At 39.8% G+C, this 17,472-nt stretch overlaps 1 protein-coding gene across 13 annotated transcripts in view; it reads left to right on the top strand.

Moving 5' to 3' along the window:
* The window catches only part of LOC124622653 (protein polybromo-1), a 336,599-nt gene that overhangs the window by 236,900 nt on the left and 82,227 nt on the right, over nt 1-17,472 (top strand). For all 13 annotated transcript variants that reach the window (XR_006980668.1, XM_047148440.1, XM_047148439.1 and 10 more), the window contains one exon: nt 15,239-15,400. Coding sequence is in view for 12 of the 13 variants with exons in the window: in XM_047148440.1 (XP_047004396.1) it covers nt 15,239-15,400 (162 nt within the window). In the remaining variant the exon portion in view is untranslated. The remainder of the gene's footprint in view (nt 1-15,238; nt 15,401-17,472) is intronic.

Here is a 17,472-nt window from a genome sequence, read left to right as displayed (position 1 = left end):
AAAACTATGTTTGCTGATGACGTGAATTTACTGTAGTGTACGTCGTGTCACATTTGTGCATGTGGACATGCGCGTGCGCGAACACACACACACACACACACACACACACACAGAGAGAGAGAGAGAGAGAGAGAGAGAGAGAGAGAGAGAGAGAGAGAGAGGGGGGGGGGGAGGGAGAGGGGGGCGATAAATAAATTTGGAGAGGATGAGCTTATGCTGCTTGCATGTGGCGGCAGAACGGGGGCAAGCACCTTACATGACTTTGTCAAGCCATACTTACCTGTAACCATGACAGAGCCTAGAGGAGAGTATTTACTGCTGTCCAGTGCTCATCATGGCAAGGCTTCCGAAGGAAGCCTTTTGGATTAAGTAGAGGGGAATGGGAAGAAAAGTCAAAATTGGGTGGGCTTCTGATGTGAGGCACACTCATCAAGGTTACCAGCTCAACTTAAGAAGACAAGCCTAACGAGGGAATGCCCAATCCGACATGTTAAACCTGCCTTAAATTTTTTTCCATGGAAAGAATACAAACAACGAATGTACTGTCAAAATCTTGGCTACTAAGATACACTGCAAATATATTTTTAAAAATAATGTTGAAAATTGCCAATTACATTGCACACCATGCGTATGGAGAAATATACACCACTAGTGGAGTCTGTGCAGACTGTGCATGCACAATATGATTGGCACAAAGCTTTGGCTGATGGCGCAGCAGTAAACAGATAACACAATTTGTGAAGCGATTTTCAGTTTCCATTAGTAGTTTCTCTGTAACAATTGTTCGCAATTAAGAGTCACTGGAATTTGCAACTCTTTGGTATCCAGAAATAACAGTCATTACCAATTCATTTTATGGTATCAGTAAATGCTACAGTGGAGATAAAACTGTATTAATATTTATTGTGCTCCTTTAATATATTCCTGCCTCTGGATCACGGGGTCCCAGGTTCGATTCCCTGCCGGGTCGGGCTTTTTCTCCTGCCGGGGACTGGGTGTATGTGTTGTCTTCATCATCATTTGAGACGTAGCAAGACTGGAATGGAAAGATTCAGAAGGTTTATGGGTGCTGATGACCACGATGTTGAGCGCCTCACAAACTAATATCATCATCATCCAATGTAACATTTTGTGCGTGAGCGACATTCTATTCTGTAGACCTCACATCTTGCAGACTGGTTAGTTCTACTGATGCTCTTTCTGATTGTCTTACGTAATGAATTGTTGGGACAAACACTGATCCCTACATTTTATCTGAGAATGATCCTAAATATGTTGATTTGGCAAACTTAGTCTTTTTGTGCTTAGTGCTTCCTGTTTCTAGTGTAATTTCATCAGTTATGTTTGGACTGTCTGTTTTAACTTTGTGCTTATATAGCTCGGTGATCATTTCCACTCTGAAATCATTGTTAATAGTTACTTGTTACAAGATAGCTAGGATTTTTTTTCCCCACTGTCAAGCGGTAGGTTCCTTAGTCTATGTATTGTAGAGTTAAAATAGCAACTCAACATCTACTCTGTATGATGAGTAGCAATCAGTCCCTTTCATAATATTGTTGTTAGAGTTAAAATAGGCTCACTTAAGCACACTGGATAGCAGGAATCATTACTTATGGTGCGATCCGTAATGGTTGGCTTATGAAAAATTCTAAATTTGCATTGGCTATTGATATTGAAATTTGGAGGTGTAGGAAACTTACACTTTTAATCATTTTTATTTCTTTTGTAAATTTTATACTGAGAAAGCAATGTGTTAAGTTGGTCATGCATTATATCTGTATCGGTAAAAGATTCCTCAAAAAGTACTATAGAGTCATGCACACATCATTTATAGCAATGAATTGTCTTTGTTGTGCGTTCTAAATTGGCGAAAAAAATGTGTTTCTCATGTGTTTATGAAACTGTTAGCTGGAGTTGGTGCGAAACAATTGCCCATTGCAGAACGTTCTTATTGTATAGAAATGTGCTCTGGAATGTGAAGTAATTCTGAGAGGTTACTAAATCTAATAAGTCAACGAATTCCCAAATCCCAGCCATTGTGAATTATTTGTGCTTAATTAAGTTCTTCTTTATTACTTCTGTTCTATCCTTAACTGGGACACTTGTATACATATTTGTGAGGTCAGAAGACACAAACACCCCATTCTCTGGTATCGGGACATCTTTAATGTAACATGCAATCTCGAGAGTTGTGCGCAGTGTACTGTTTTTCGCAAGTGTAATATTCTTTAAGTAGGAAATAAAGTTTTTTACTGACCTAATAGGTGGGGCTATTGAAGCAATTAATAATCGAATGAACAGGAACATTTCCTTAAATAACGTTCAACTTTTTAGTGGGGTCCTTCTCTGCCTTTGTGATTTTATTGTTTTCAAAGAGTTGTAAATCTTTTTCATTATACCCAGGTTCATCGGTAATGATGACTGTTACTTCTATCAGCCTTTGATGCTGAGTCACAGATAGGCACAACAAAAGATTTTCACACTTAAAGCTTTCGGCCAATGCCCTTTGTCAACAACACACACACACACACTACGAGCAGCATCACCAGTGCATGATGGGAGTGGCGACAAGGTAGGGAAAAAAAGGAGCAGGCTGGGGTAGGGAGGGGAAAGTATGGTGGGGATGGTGGACAGTGAAGTGCTGCAGGTTGGGGTGTGTGTGTGTGTGTGTGTGTGTGTGTGTGTGTGTGTGTGTGTGTGCGTGTGCGTGCGTGCGCACATATGTGTGTATATTGTTGACAAAGGCCATGGCCGAAAGCTTTAACTGTGAAAATCTTTTTGTTGTGCTTATCTGTGACTCAGCATCTCCACTATATGGTGAGCAGCAACTTCCCTTCTCATAATATTGTTGTAAGTATGGGCTATGAGATTATTAATCACACTTCAATTCACACAAGCTTATTTTACATTGAACTTCAGTCATTTATTTAAAATATTCAGGACCTCCTTGTTAAAAACTGCAACAGGTAAGTTTAAAAATCTTTTTTAAAATTTTAGGATTACTGCGGGCATTTTTCTTAGTTCTGTGGTGGTCTTTTTATACACTCTGGTGTCTTCAACTATTTGATCTTCATTCATGATGTTGACATTTTGATAGTAACTGGGAAATTGTGGTTAGAGGGTTCATGGTTGTACCAATAAGACCACAGAACAAGAATACCTTTACTGCAAATAGCTTTCAGTGACAAGAGAAAGACTGCAAATTTTTGGTTAAAGGATGAAGAGAAAAGAACTTAAATTTAAACAATGTGGAAAGCCAGTTCAGTTTTGTAAAATCTGAGTGTGAATTGTACAAATGAAAGAGAGAATTTCATAAAGAAAGAAATAAATATGCACCAATCTGAAACTCGGAAAAGTGTGAAAGAAAGTCTATTTGAGAAATTCAGGTTTTGAAATGTCAGATGACAGCAGAACAAGCCTACAACTGGTTTACAGCAAACAGTTTAAAGTCACATTTTCACTCAGTGTTGTTGTAATGGAACAGAATACCTGAAGTAGATAACCATACATCTTGTAGAAGTCTTTGTAAGCGTTGTGCAATTCTTGCATTCACTTTCTTGTAGATATACTCCTTAATGATTTTTGTTGCTGACAATAAAAAATAAATTTCAGCTTAACTGTGGTTTGAAATGTAAATATTAAGCTGTCGACAGTACATAAACAATGCCCATCCAGTATTACAGAGGAGACAGCATCTGTTTTCAAAGCAGTGACTTTCTTCCATATTCATTTGATTAAATTTGGCTGGTATAAGCATCAAGCAGTATAGTTATAGTTTGTCATTAGTACAGTATACTGATTAAGTTTCTATGATCCATTTGCCTTTTGTCAATTTATAACTCTCCTACTATCAACTGTTCACTCTATCTGAGTTACAGGAGAAATTCTGGGCATTTGTTTGAAAAAATGGGCAGGGAAACAAATTAGGCATTGAGAATTTGAATCAGTCTGGGTTGTGTACTCAGGTGACCTACTTCGTGAAGGTCAACAGTCTTGAAACTCGGGAGGACTAATTTCATTCTGTATCATGCACAGGTCTTGCACAGTAACATTGTAACCATAACACATGTTCAGTGTTAATGAATTACTTACTGCAATTTGAAAATATTATGGTAGTTTCAACATAGTTACTTGGGAAGGGAATGAATATAAGCAGTCTCCCTTGTGAGTTGCATGCTGAGCTAGACAGAACAGTGGTTTTAACATACTGGACTCATTTTCGGGAGGGCAGTGGTTGAAATACCCGTCCTGCCAACCAGATTTAGGTTTTCCTTAAGCTGCTCAAATCTCTTCAGGCAATTGCTTGGGTGGTAGCTTGGAAAAACCCACATCAGATCTCCTTCCCTATCCTTCATTTGAGCTTGTTCTCAGTCTCTAATGATATTGCAATTGATGGGACATTAAATTCTTATCCTCCTTCCTTTTACCAAATAACTGGAGGATGCTGATTATACTTAAAGACATATAAAGAGTACTAATTCTTATGTAGCATTGAAACCAAAAGATTATTTAGTGCATCTTTTAGAGTTACAAGATAAGTTATTTCATGCATTAGGAAAGTGCATTTCAGTTTCTGGCAAAGTGTTACGTGCTTCATGTGTGTCACAAGGCCACATATTCCAGAAGCTCAGTGGAATGCAATAGATGCAGACATACAATAATTGTATTGGTGATTTTTATTGAAGAATAACATTCTTTCAACTACAGAAAAAACTGTGTTGCCTTAGAAAATAGTCTTATTGCTTTGTCATTTTATGAGCAGAAAACAAACAAGGTCACACACTTGCATTGCAGTGGATGATTTTGATTGATTTGGCCCATCTTCAGATATAAAATATGGAGACTTCAGTAGCTGTCACCCCCTGATGCTATTAATTATCGTTATCTCAATATATTGTATATGTGGGGAAGGCTAATACTGCCAGAATTTGCAATTAGTGTGTTAACAATTTTCTTATTTTAATGGGATGCAAAACAATAGGTGAGTTATTTATTTATTTATTTATTTATTTATTTATTTAGTTACTTATTTATTCATTCATTCATTTATCTAGGTGTCATCTCACAATGATATAGGATTTGTCACCACATGTCAATGAAAATAGATAGCACAAAGTATGAAATTTTGAACTCTGATTGGACAAGTTTAGGAAGGATAGACTAATGCTATAGGAGGTGGTGTGTTCATTGCAGTTAAAAGCTGTTTTAAACGCAGTTGAGATTGATACTGCGTTGGACTGTGAAATAGTCTGGATAAAGCTGTCAGTCGGACAGGGATTTACCATTGTATTAGGATGTTTTTATATACCACCAGCATCCGCAACAAACGTCGCAGAACGTTTCAGGGGAAAGTCTTGAGTACATAGGAAGTAAATATCCAAATTATCCATTAGTTACAGGTGGAGACTTTAATCTAGCATCTTGCAGCTGCAAGGTTCGCAGGAGAGCTTCTGTAAAGTTTGGAAGGTAGGAGACGAGATACTGGCAGAAGTAAAGCTGTGAGTACTGGGCGTGAGTCGTGCTTCGGTAGCTCAGTTGGTACAGCACTTGCCCGCGAAAGGCAAAGGTCCCGAGTTCGAGTCTCGGTCGGGCACACAGTTTTAATCTGCCAGGAAGTTTCATATCAGCGCACACTCCGCTGCAGAGTGAAAATCTCATTCTGGAAATAGCGTAGAGTTTTCTTGTTTGGGAAAGCAAATAAAAGTGTCATTAATGAATATCTTCATAGTCAGCTCCAAGGATTCACTGTGGGACACACAAAGATATTGAGCATCTTTGGTCTGAATTTAAAGGTATTGTTCACCACGTGCTAGAGAAATATGTGCCTAGCAAAAGTATAGGGGAGGGAAAGGATCCACCTTGGTACATCAAACATATTAGGAAGTTGCTGAGAAAGCAGAGAATTTTGCACATTTGTTTTAAACGTAGTCACTGCCCCGCTGACGTACAGAAATTATGCGAAATGAAAGCAGCTGTCAGAAGGACAATGAGAGACTCTTTTAACGAATTTGAAAGCAATATTTTATCTGCAGATTCTAAAATCACCCCCAAAAATTCTGGTCATACATAAAATCTATCAACGCTACAAATAATTAAATACCTTCTCTTGCTGACAGTACGGGTAATGTAACTGATGATGATAAATAGAAGGCCGAAATTTTAAACCTAGCTTTCAAAAACTCATTTACGATAGAGGACTGCAGCACCATTGCCCCTTTCAATGATCGAACAAACGAAAGGATGGCTGACATAGTGTTTAGCGTATCTGGGATTGTAAAACAGTTAAGATCCTTAGACGCCAGAATGGCATCTGGCCCAGACGGTATCCCTGTAAGATTTTATGTTGACTATGCTACAAATATATCACCATTCTTATCCGTAATCTATCAGAGATCATTGGAACGGCGGAAAGTTCCACGGGACTGGAAGAAGGCCCAGGGCATAACAATCTATAAAAAGGGTAGAAAATCAGATGCACATAATTACCGGCCAATTTCACTGACATCGATTTGTTGTAGAATCGTGGAACATATTTTGTGTTCAGACATAATGACCTTTCTAGACTCTGAGAAGCTCATCTGTAGAAAACAGCACAGTTTTAGGAAACAGCAGTCATGCGAGACACAGCTGGTCTTCTTTGTGCATGATATACAACAGGCTCTAGATACAGGCTCCCAGGTTGATGCCATATTTCTCGACTTTCGAAAGGCATTCAGTTCCGCACTGTTGCTTGCTACAAAAAGTGTGCGCTTATGGTCTATCCAATGACATATGCGGTTGGATAGAAAGTTTTCTAACAGACAGGGAGCAGTATGTCGTCCTGAACGGAGTAACTTCAACAGAAACATGAGTATCTTCAGGTGTGCCCCAGGGCAGCGTGATAGGTCCTCTGCTTTTTACGATTTACATAAACGATCTGGTTGTGGTATTGACAGTGGCCTTGGACTGTATGCCGATGATGCTGTAGTCTACAGGAAAGTAGTATCACATGAAAGTTGTGAACAAATCAATGAGGATTTGCAGAAAATAAATGTGTGGTGTAATGGCTGGCATTATCTCTCAATATTAGTAAGTGTAATCTACTGCATATAACAAGACGAAAAACCCCATTAATGTATGAGTACAAAATAAATGATCAGTCTTTGAAAGTGGTAACATCAGTCAAGTATCTGGGTGTGACTATTCGAAATGATCTCAAATGGAATGATCAGATTACACAAGTAACGGGTAAGGTGAACTCTAGATTGCATTTATTGGTAGAATCCTGAAGCGATGCAGTCCTTCAATGAAGGAAATAGCTTACAATACGTTAGTTCGTCCAGTCTTGGAGTATTGTTCGTCTGTATGGGACCCTTACCAGTTGGGTCTGATTCAGGAGGTTGAGGAGGTCCAAGGAAGAGCGGCAAGATTCGTGACTGGTACATTTATCCATCGCGAGAGCATTACAAATCTCATAGAAAGTTGGAAGTGGGACGTGCTTGCAGATAGACGATGCACTAAACAGAAGGGGCTGCTCTCTAAATTCTGAAATCCAATCTTCACTGAGGATGTAGAGCATATATTATTACCACCAACTTTAAAATCGCGTAATGATCATCATTCAAAGATAAGGGAAATAAGAGCTCATGCTGAGGTGTTCAGACAGACAGTCGTTTTCCCCTCCCGATCTGAGAGTGGAACAGAGGCGGGGATATGACTTTGGCGTGAATTGTGCCCTCTGCCACACACCGCTTGGTGGCCAGCGGAGTATATATATGTAGTTGTATAAACACAGACAGAATATGTTTTTATGGAGATAGGACTATTTACTTATCTAATCAGTGTCCTCCCACCCCTTTCGTTATATTACTAAAGCTAATATGTTTACTGGTAATGGCTAATCTTAATGTGTTAACCAATATTTATTACATTGGTCAGAAAGTGACTCTAAAATCGAAATGCCTTGTCTGTTAATGCTTAAATTATTTGGAAATCAAATATTTTAAAAGAAACCAAACTAAGGGAAATTTGAAAACATTTAATATAAATTTAAGTGTTAGGAAATCTCTTCTGAAGATCTTTGTTGGAGTGTAGCTTTGTATGCAATTGACATGTGGACTGTAAGCATTTCAGACAAACACAGAAAAGAGGCTTTTGAAATGTGGGACTGCAGAAGAATGCTGAAGATCAGGTGGGTAGATTGAATGACTAATGAGGAGATACTGAAGCAGATTGGAGAAAAAGAAATTTATACCACAAGTGGGCTGTAAGAAGGGATTGATTGAGATGATACATTCTGAGGCATCACAGGAATACTTAAGAGAAGAAAAACTTCTTCGCTAAGATTACTGTAAAAATATCGATTGCAGATATAAGATTTTGGTAAAACTAAGTTACCATCTTCAGATCTTCGTAAAGGTTATTACAAAGATCTCTTGACAGCTACATACAAAATCTTTCCATTGATTTTCTAAGTACATAAAACATGAAATGAGCAATGTGTTGGCATGTCAAAATTAAAAATTGCTGTGTACATCACAATTTGCCAAAACATCATTCTCACAACATAACACGTCATGCCTACCAAGGTGTTACATGACTGTTAGGACTAACTGAAACCGGTTATCTACAATAAAGTTTTTTTATAGCAATCTCGGCTAAGAAGCTCTTCTTTTCCTGAGTAATCACTACAGTTTGCCCATTTGAGCTCAACATGAGTAAACTAATCACAGGAATAGTCAATTCAGAAAGTGTGTTGGTGGGAGGGGGGTAAAAATATTAGAGAGAGACCTAGGCATGAATACCATAAGCAGCTTCAAAATGAGATGAAGAGGCTTACACAGTGTAGACTACCGTGAATGCCCCCGGGTGAGCACTCCAATAAGCACTGCCTTCGTTTGCTCGGTATGAGATTGGTAAATAAGGGTTTCCCGAATCACAAACTGGTAAGTGCTGCCCGTCCGCTATAACCGTAAGCTCTGGGCATGTTTCAGCAACCACTGTGTGGCCCAGTGGTGGAACATTTTGTGTCATAGGGAACTGGGACTTTCACTTAACCACCTAGATTGCAAGTAAAAAAAAAAAAAAAAAACCTCTATCTCAGGGTGTGCTACATGTATCCACATGTTGTTAAAGTGGAACAGTCCGTACCAGGCAAGTTGTGGGAATGAGCCCCGTTTCAGTTTTACAAGGCTTATCCATGCAAGTGGGGTTCTGTCTAAGTAGACCTTTCTGTTATCTAGTTGCTCATAGGATCGAGATGGAATCATCAACCTCTCCACAGTCATCTCCCGGCACAATGGGTTTACTGCTGGTGGGTGTCCACACCCACCCGAACAAGAGAGCTTGTGTAGCCAGTCCTCCTGGAACAGGAATTATTCCCAATTCTTCAGTTTATAGTAACAGAATGCATGCTGCTGACAGTATGTTTTAATAGTTAAAAGAAAACAGGACAGCTGTGAGAAAGTTTCACCTTTTTATGTTCAAAAGGACTGAGAAGGCATTACAGGTACCTTATGTGCCAAAATAATGCATCTGAAATGCTTATATTTAAAGCATCTTAATGGGTGTGGTCTATAGTGCTGGCCTTTTGAAGCAGATAAATTCTGTTTTGATATATTCAGATAAACAGGCATATTAAAAGCCACAGTAATTGCAGCTGTCTTTTGTAAGGTGAGGCAAAACCAGTCTACAAAGCAATGAAACCTTCCACTTTTACCACTTCATTTGCTTCAGCTCTCAAAACACCTATTCAGAAAGCTGATGCGTCTACACAAACAGAGATTAATAATTACAGTACTCAGCAAACAGGCCAGCATTGCCACTGCCACGAATGTTCCTATGAAGTCTCCTCTGCCAAGCATACTAAAAGGGAAGTATAAACATAGGAAGAAGATAGATCATTAATTGTGAGTGTTTCTGATGATTCCGCTTCGACGACAGTGGAATACAAAATCTGCTTGAACAAGCCCTTTCGCTCCATGACTGAGCTTCCAACTGTTGCTGGCTCTTCTTCCTGATGGAGAGACAGGATGAAAGCAAACCGTCACTGACAAAATGGTTTCCATTCTACTGTGGAACATGGGTGGGTTCCAGATACATGCGAGGAACTGAAACTGCTAGTACAAGAATGTTCCCTGTGCTTGTACTTAAAAAAAAAAAAAAAAACCCTTGCTGACACCCATGTGCTCTATGGCTGTATCATCCACTGGAAGGATGACATTACTGGAGAAAAGACCAAGACGAGAGGAGCTGTGTTTGTAAACAGGACATATCACTCATCTGCTCGGTGATTGCTTACTGATCTGCAAGCAGTTGCTGTTGAAATTCATGTGGGTTGAAGGATCACTATATGCTCTCTGTACTTACCCACACAAGATGCTATAGATTCTGAGGCTCTCTCAGATTTTATAGAACAACTTCCCTGACCATTTCTCCTACTGAGAGACTTGACCTTTGACCCCGCCGATGAGGCGGCCTTACGCAATCTTGGCAGTGCGCCAGCCGCGGACTGACTGACGAACAGCGGACGCGAGCACCTAGTGAGACTAGTGCTCGCGTCCGGGATAACTCTCGGCTGGCACTGTGAAATATTCTAAGTCCCTTATCTGCCGCCGCTCCAGTGCGCGGCTATATAAGCGAGCGCTGCCCGCGGAGCGGATCATTCGCGCTGCTGCTGCTGCACAGGCAACTGCATTGAACGCTGCCAAGATGCCTTACAGAAGATACCGTCGCCGTGCAAGACACACAATATACAAAACAACTGAAGACGTCGAAATGACCACATCTGCCGCTGACAAGAAAAAGAATACCATCAAATCTGTCGCTGCACACTCTCTATTGGATGGACCTGCAGTCTTTTGTGGTTGCAGACTGAACTTCAGCATCGACATCAATGATTCGTTTACTCATGGTAACGGATGGTTAACAGTCGCTGTTGTACGTGGTGGTACAGGATTTTGGCCCAAGTGTTGAGCTGTAGAGAACCATCCATCATGTGATGAGCCGTGTACCCTCAACATGAACCCTCCCACTCCTTTCAACACTGCTGCTGAGGCATCCTCAGTCATAGATGTCTTCCTGCTCTCTAGCCATCACAGATCCTACTCACTGGGAAGTTACTGATGATCTTCAGTCCAACTTCAGGTAGCATATGGGACAATACTTGACAGGAAGCCTGCAAGATGGATAATCAGCAGAGTGAACTGGAGTTGTTTAGCCAACTGGCTTCGTTTGAAAACTGAAGCAGCATAGAGGAACTGGTTGACTGTATCACATGTGTGATCCAACATGCCACTGAGTGTTAAAAGGCGGCCTGTATCTTAGTGGACTGATGGGAGCCACTCAGCAATATGGCTCATACATGCCTCTCCGTGATGGTTTAAGAGCCGGCCAACAGTAGCAAACCTTACAGACTTTAAAGTATTGAAAGCCAAAGCTCAGTGCATAATCAAGGAGAGTAAAGGGTGTCTGGACTCTATCAACTGTTCCACTTGCTCTACGAAAGTGTAGGAAGCCATCAGGAGGATTTCTGGCAAATCCAGTCATAGCAGTAGTGCTGAAGCAGGGCAGGAGTGTCTCTGAATAATGTCCAGAGATATTGCCCACATTATGGCAGAGCATTTTGTGATGACTACTGCCACTGGCAGCTAGGCTCTGGCATTCCATTGCTATCATGCGATGATGGAGAGTGGTGAGTTGGACTTTAGATGCAACAATTCTGACTCATAAAACTGCTGTGTCTTTATGTTGGAGCAATATTGTGCCCAGCTACAACCAAATGTATTGCAGCATGATGCTTTTAATTATTTATGGAAGGCGGGACAGTTTCCCAACTGGTAGAGGGAGGCAACCTCTCCTCAGACCAGAAAATGGCTGAAAATGTTCCAGTAGTAACAGAAGTCAACTTAATGAGCTGTGTAGGAAAGACTTTGGAACAAAAGGTCAAACTACATGTGGTGTACAGTTGGAGACCAGGCCACTCCTTAGCTACTCTCTGTGTGGATTCAGGAGACATTGACAACTCGACCACGGTAGAGCAGGCTTTCCACCAGGCTTTTCTAATAGACAGCATTGGATTGGAATATTTTTAATATACTGTGACAACTCCACCAATAGAGCTTTTGTGGCCACAAACACGCATATTGATACGGTACTTCCAACCAAAACCCTGTTTAGGTACTGAGTGGTGACAAGCTGTATGTAAGATAGTTTTGAGCAGGAGAATTGCATTCCTCTGAGAAGTGACACGTCCATGGCAAGGAGTCCTGTGGAATACTCCTAATTTGTGGATGTTCTGCAGTTACTTGTTCCTCCTTCGACACTGCAACAGCAACTTGACAAATACAGCTTCAGTGAAGAGGTTGGAGAAGGGGTGCAAAGATAGGTTTTATATTTTGGCTGGGGATTTTTGCAAATTTTGTTTTCCACTCCAATGTTGAGTCTTATTAGGCACAATTTTTCTTAGCTCTTGCATGAATCTGATTGTACTAGGCATCAGTGCTACATAGTACTGTCATCTAGAGAAGCCTGTATTACTTTGGTATTGATCAATAGAAGAGCAAAGTTGTGATTATTATGTTATGTTAGTTGATATGGAATGGCTAGGTCTTCACATGCAATCCTCTCTGAGGATGAGGTTGTAGTGCTTTTAGAGGGATGAGTGACAATTATTTTGGTGCTGACAGTGATTAATTTGTAAACAACTTGAGTGAAATGATGATGGACACAGTCCACTCTGAAAAGTTTCAGAAAAATCACAAAATGAAAAGTTTTGTACTGTAATGCTGATGTAAATATATTTGAATGAAAGTGCACTTTTTGTTTTAATGTATGTGCTAATTGTTGGTTAGTGACCTGATTGTTTCTACGAAGACACTCTCACAATTATCTGTGGTGTGCTTGGCACCTGAGCACCAGCGATTATGGAGTGTAAAGGGATTTACCTTATCTACATACAAGGGCCACCATTCTACACCTTCAAGACTAAATGAGGTTTCAGGTCTTATCTTTGATTGAAAATTGTCATTGTTCCTACATCTAGGGGACCTAAAGACACAGGCCCAGAAAGTGCTGAACCTAGTGAAGCCCCTTAACCATCAGTCTTGCAGAGTGGATGGGGCCGTCTGCTCCAGTCTTGTAGGGCTTCTGTAACATCACTGCTAGACTGGGTGCACAGTGTATAGATCATTGATGCTATCCACCATGAGGGTCTCAGGCTGACCACGGGTGCTTGCAGGACCAGCCCATACCCAGTCTCTCTGTTGAGACCGGGGAAATCTTCTTGACATATCAAGCATATAAGTACCCCACTTTTCCCAATTCACTATCATACCATGCTGTTGCTCATTCAGTTATGGAATACGTTTCCTGAAATTGTCCATGAGCAACAGCGCCGTTCGGGATCCACATGAAAAATGTGTTTGGAGGGTGTGGGGGCAAGTATAAACCCACAATCCAGGGTTCCAATCGACTGCCACCCAGTTACTGCAGAGGCCCAGAGTAATTTTAGATTTAGTGCGGTATAGGAGAACTTGCACTCCTGCTTCTTTTTGTAATACAATATTTTATGAGATTCTAAATGAGCACCGCAACTATCCAGCTGTATTCACCTATGAGTCTAAACATTATGACTCCTTTGTTTCCTCTGTTATTTTCACTTGATCATGTCCACAAGATGACTACCTCTAGGATTACTGCGTTCAATGCGGAGTCATACTTGATCTTTACAGCACTGGAGCATATGAGGTGCATTGTGACCGCTAAATTCCTTGTCGATCTGACTCCCTGCATAGCCTCAGCTCTCTACAACAATGTATCCAGCAGATAAAGTAGTCCAGAATATCCAGGCTCCAGCAAAGAAAAGCTAAAGAAGGAGGTGTCTTTTTTGCTGGATTCCATGGTACACGGGTATTATGGGAAACAAAATGGCAATTGTAGCAGCCAAGGAGGGATGTCACAACAGTCAGGTAGTTCAGTGTGGCAGTCCCCTAAATGCTATCCCCTCAATGTTTAGGTACAGAGTGGGATGAAGCCCTTGTCACTCACCATCACATGGGACACAGCCCTATGACTCATGGCTCACAGTCAGTATAACAAGAAAAATGCATAATCAGAAAAAGCTAATGTAAACGGACAAGCTGGGTATCTCAGACCCAGAACACATTTATTCGCATGTTAACAATCAACTGGTGAACAAAGGAGTGATGAAACAAGTAGTGGCCTCTAGGAATGTTAACTGAAAGGTACAATGAATGACTTACTCAAAATAATGTACTCTTCTGGATATTTTTAAAACAAAATTCACCTCTGCTTGAGAGACCCAGCATGTCTTTCCTAGGGTTACCAGAAACCTTGTTCATTTTGTTTAAAAAAATTAGTCTATGCCCAATTAAACATTTATGTATCGCGTAAAAAATTTGAAGAAAATCAGTAAAGAATGTTGTGTTATTTTTGCTAACAACATTTCTGTTTATATATTTATATACCTTGTGTATTAAAATTATGTAGCCTATTTCTGTTCAAATGTTTATCAGAGTATTGTGCAAAACTTTGAAGAAAATTGCTCAAGAATTTGATATTTTCCTGTAAGATTGAGGTGTGTGTGTGTGTGTGTGTGTGTGTGTGTGTGTGTGTGTGTGTGTGTGTCTGTCTGTCTGTCTGAATGCTTGTTAGAGCATCAGTAAAACATTTGACCAAGTTTTACAGTAGTTCAGAGTTTATGTTAAACTGTGCATTCCCGTGGCTGTTAACCTGTGTGTTCCCTTGGCTGTTTAAGTCAGTTTAAGGGTCAGAGGAAAGTAAGGTGAACTCAATTCCAGGAGGACTGTGCCTAGTAAAGCACTGCCTTGTTCAACCAGCTTTAGAGTTAATAACAACTTTTGTCTTACCTACTCCTTTTAAAGCAGTCTTTACTGTGCTTTTAATACTTATTTTCAATCTTCTTTTGAATTAGTTACTTATTGTTTTCTTAGGACTGTTAGAGCTCTGTGTTTTGCTGGTTTATATTTTCCATTCAGGTTACCAAGCAAAAATCATTTACTTTCCTTATGAAAGCTTTACTCTTCCAGAAAGAGTAATATCCCCCCCCCCTCCCCCCCAAGAATTCTTGGGTTCTGAAAATAGTCTAAAAATGACTTTTATATTTCAGGTTTTTGTAGTATTCGATTTTCATGTTGCCACCTGAGATTTGTCTTGTTAGAGTAGGATGTTTTAGCACTTGAGTCATATATTAAAATTTTATATTGATGTTTGTTTGTAGGTGTGGCCTTTTACAGTACCGCCTCATGTAACATTAGTGCAAAGAGATGAAGTTCTGGAGGCAAAGAGGAGCATGTCAGTTTTCCGTGAACGAGTAGAGAAACATAAAGAAGAAATAGCTGAGTTAGAGGAGAGAGAGAAGCTTGTTGAGAAAGAAAAGCCTGTAAGTATTTTCTTCTATTTACTCATTCATTTTTTAGTTCTGCTCTTTCAGTTTTGTTTCATGGCTCATGATAGGTTTCAGTAAATATATGTGTAGTGGTAGAATGGTCACGTCCCTTAAGTATTGATCTGTATCAGACTGGGTGGCTATAAAAACATAAAACTAGTTACCTAGATATTGAATGTTACAGTGATGTGGAAAAAACAACTTTAGAGAAGGCATAATTCAATTAAGTTAACCTTGATACAACCAGTAGTGACTTCCTGTATTTCTTTATTTAGTCTATGAATAATATCACTAAAAATTACTATTTACAACTGTCTCAAATTACAGACTAATATCCAGGCCACAAATGCAATCTGTTGACCGCTTTGTCACCACCAACTACTCTGCTCAGTCGGTAGGGAAGACTCTTGGAGGACATTTTTGAACCATGTTGTGAATAGTTGCAGCATCACAGTCACCATTTGGAGAAATTATTATTTTTTTGTTGTGCAGAGAATTGGCATAACTACTAGTGTTGGTTCTTACTCAGATAAGAACCAACCAGATCATGTATGACAGTTCAAGCCAAAGTGACTTGATCAATATGCACAGCTTCTTAAGTTGTTCATCATAGCATTAATCTGTCATGTGTATCTCCATCAGTCAGTAGTATTAAAACTGTTGCCGGCTGACATTCTTGCAGTTTCCAGGCTTGTGTGAGGATTTTTCTACACTTTTTTGTACTGCTGCACAAATGCGCTTTCCTGCTGCAGGGATGAAGGTAGCACGTAGCTAAGTATGGTAGTGAGAAGTAGATTCAGGTGTGACTGTGCTAGTTATAAGGCACATAATATGTTTGAGGTGTCAACAAGTCTTGAGCGAGTACTATTCAGTCAAGTTGAGGAGCCTCTGCAACAGGATAGGGCCGTCCCAGTTCCAGAACTGAAGTACGAAGTGTCAATGCAGAGGATATGCATGATATGCTACTGAGTTTCCGGAGAATGTTATTTCAAGTTTTGATTTTGGCAGTTGTTGTTAATAGATCTTGTTTATAGCTGAGTGTTCTGTCAAGAGAGATCCAAAGATATTTCAACTTTCTGAGCCTAAGTAGCCTTTCTTCAAAGTAAATCATTAGCTCTGTTTTGGCCCACTCATTGAGACTTGTGTCATAGCAACACTTGGCTGCAACTTCCATTTTGGGAAATATTCACCAGTAATGAGATTTAATCTTCTGATTACACTGAATGCATCATCTGGGTGGTCCTAATGAAGCAACAAAATACTGGCACCAGACAATTCTTTAGACTTTTTAGAAAGAGAACTTGGAATAGTGTATCAAACAGTGAAGAAATCTAGAAACTTAGACTGTAATCAAACATAATTTACTGTTATTTTAGATGACTTCAGTTTAGAAATATAGTAAGTGATTCCTGAATAGGCATATCTGGAACACAAAACCAGTGTACAAAGTGTGCACTGTTAAGAAATTCTCCACAAACATTTCACAAATGTTCATGTGATTTCCTGGTGTAGACTTTTACTATAGCTTTTATTTCTAGTTTCTCTCATACTCTACCTGTCACTCTGTCTTCCTATCATCACTGGACGGAAGTTGATACAGTGCTTATCAGTGTACTATCTTTGACCTCCTACTCTCTCTGATGCCTTTCCCTTCATCTTAGTCTACTCTTCTCTTCATAACAGGTGGGTCCCTCCCAGCCTCGGAGTAATCTGCCCCTTCTTCCCAACTTCCCCAAACATACTGTTCTTTCATTCCTGAGAAAGGAACTAACAGTTTCAGAAGTTAGCACGGTTTTTATACTTTTATGTTGTGGAATTTTTCTCCTGAAGCTGAATACTGACCAGCCATGCTGTCTCATTGTAATTTTATGGTTTTCTCAGGTGAATTTTTCTTTTAATAGATTTAACTGCCTGTCAGACATTCACCTCTTGGTTCATTTGTATGTTTTTGTACTTCGAACCTACCATCTTTTTCCATCATTTGTCTATTTCTATTCTTGCCTATTATCTTTGTCATTTGTCAATCTGAGTTGTGTCCAGTGTTCATTTTTCCTGATTTAGTGATC

Source organism: Schistocerca americana, chromosome 7, assembly GCF_021461395.2.
Source record: "Schistocerca americana isolate TAMUIC-IGC-003095 chromosome 7, iqSchAmer2.1, whole genome shotgun sequence".
In the NCBI taxonomy this organism is placed as follows: domain Eukaryota; kingdom Metazoa; phylum Arthropoda; class Insecta; order Orthoptera; family Acrididae; genus Schistocerca; species Schistocerca americana.
The sequence above is the reverse complement of the archived record's forward strand: the minus strand, read 5'-3'. Positions and strand labels throughout refer to the sequence as shown.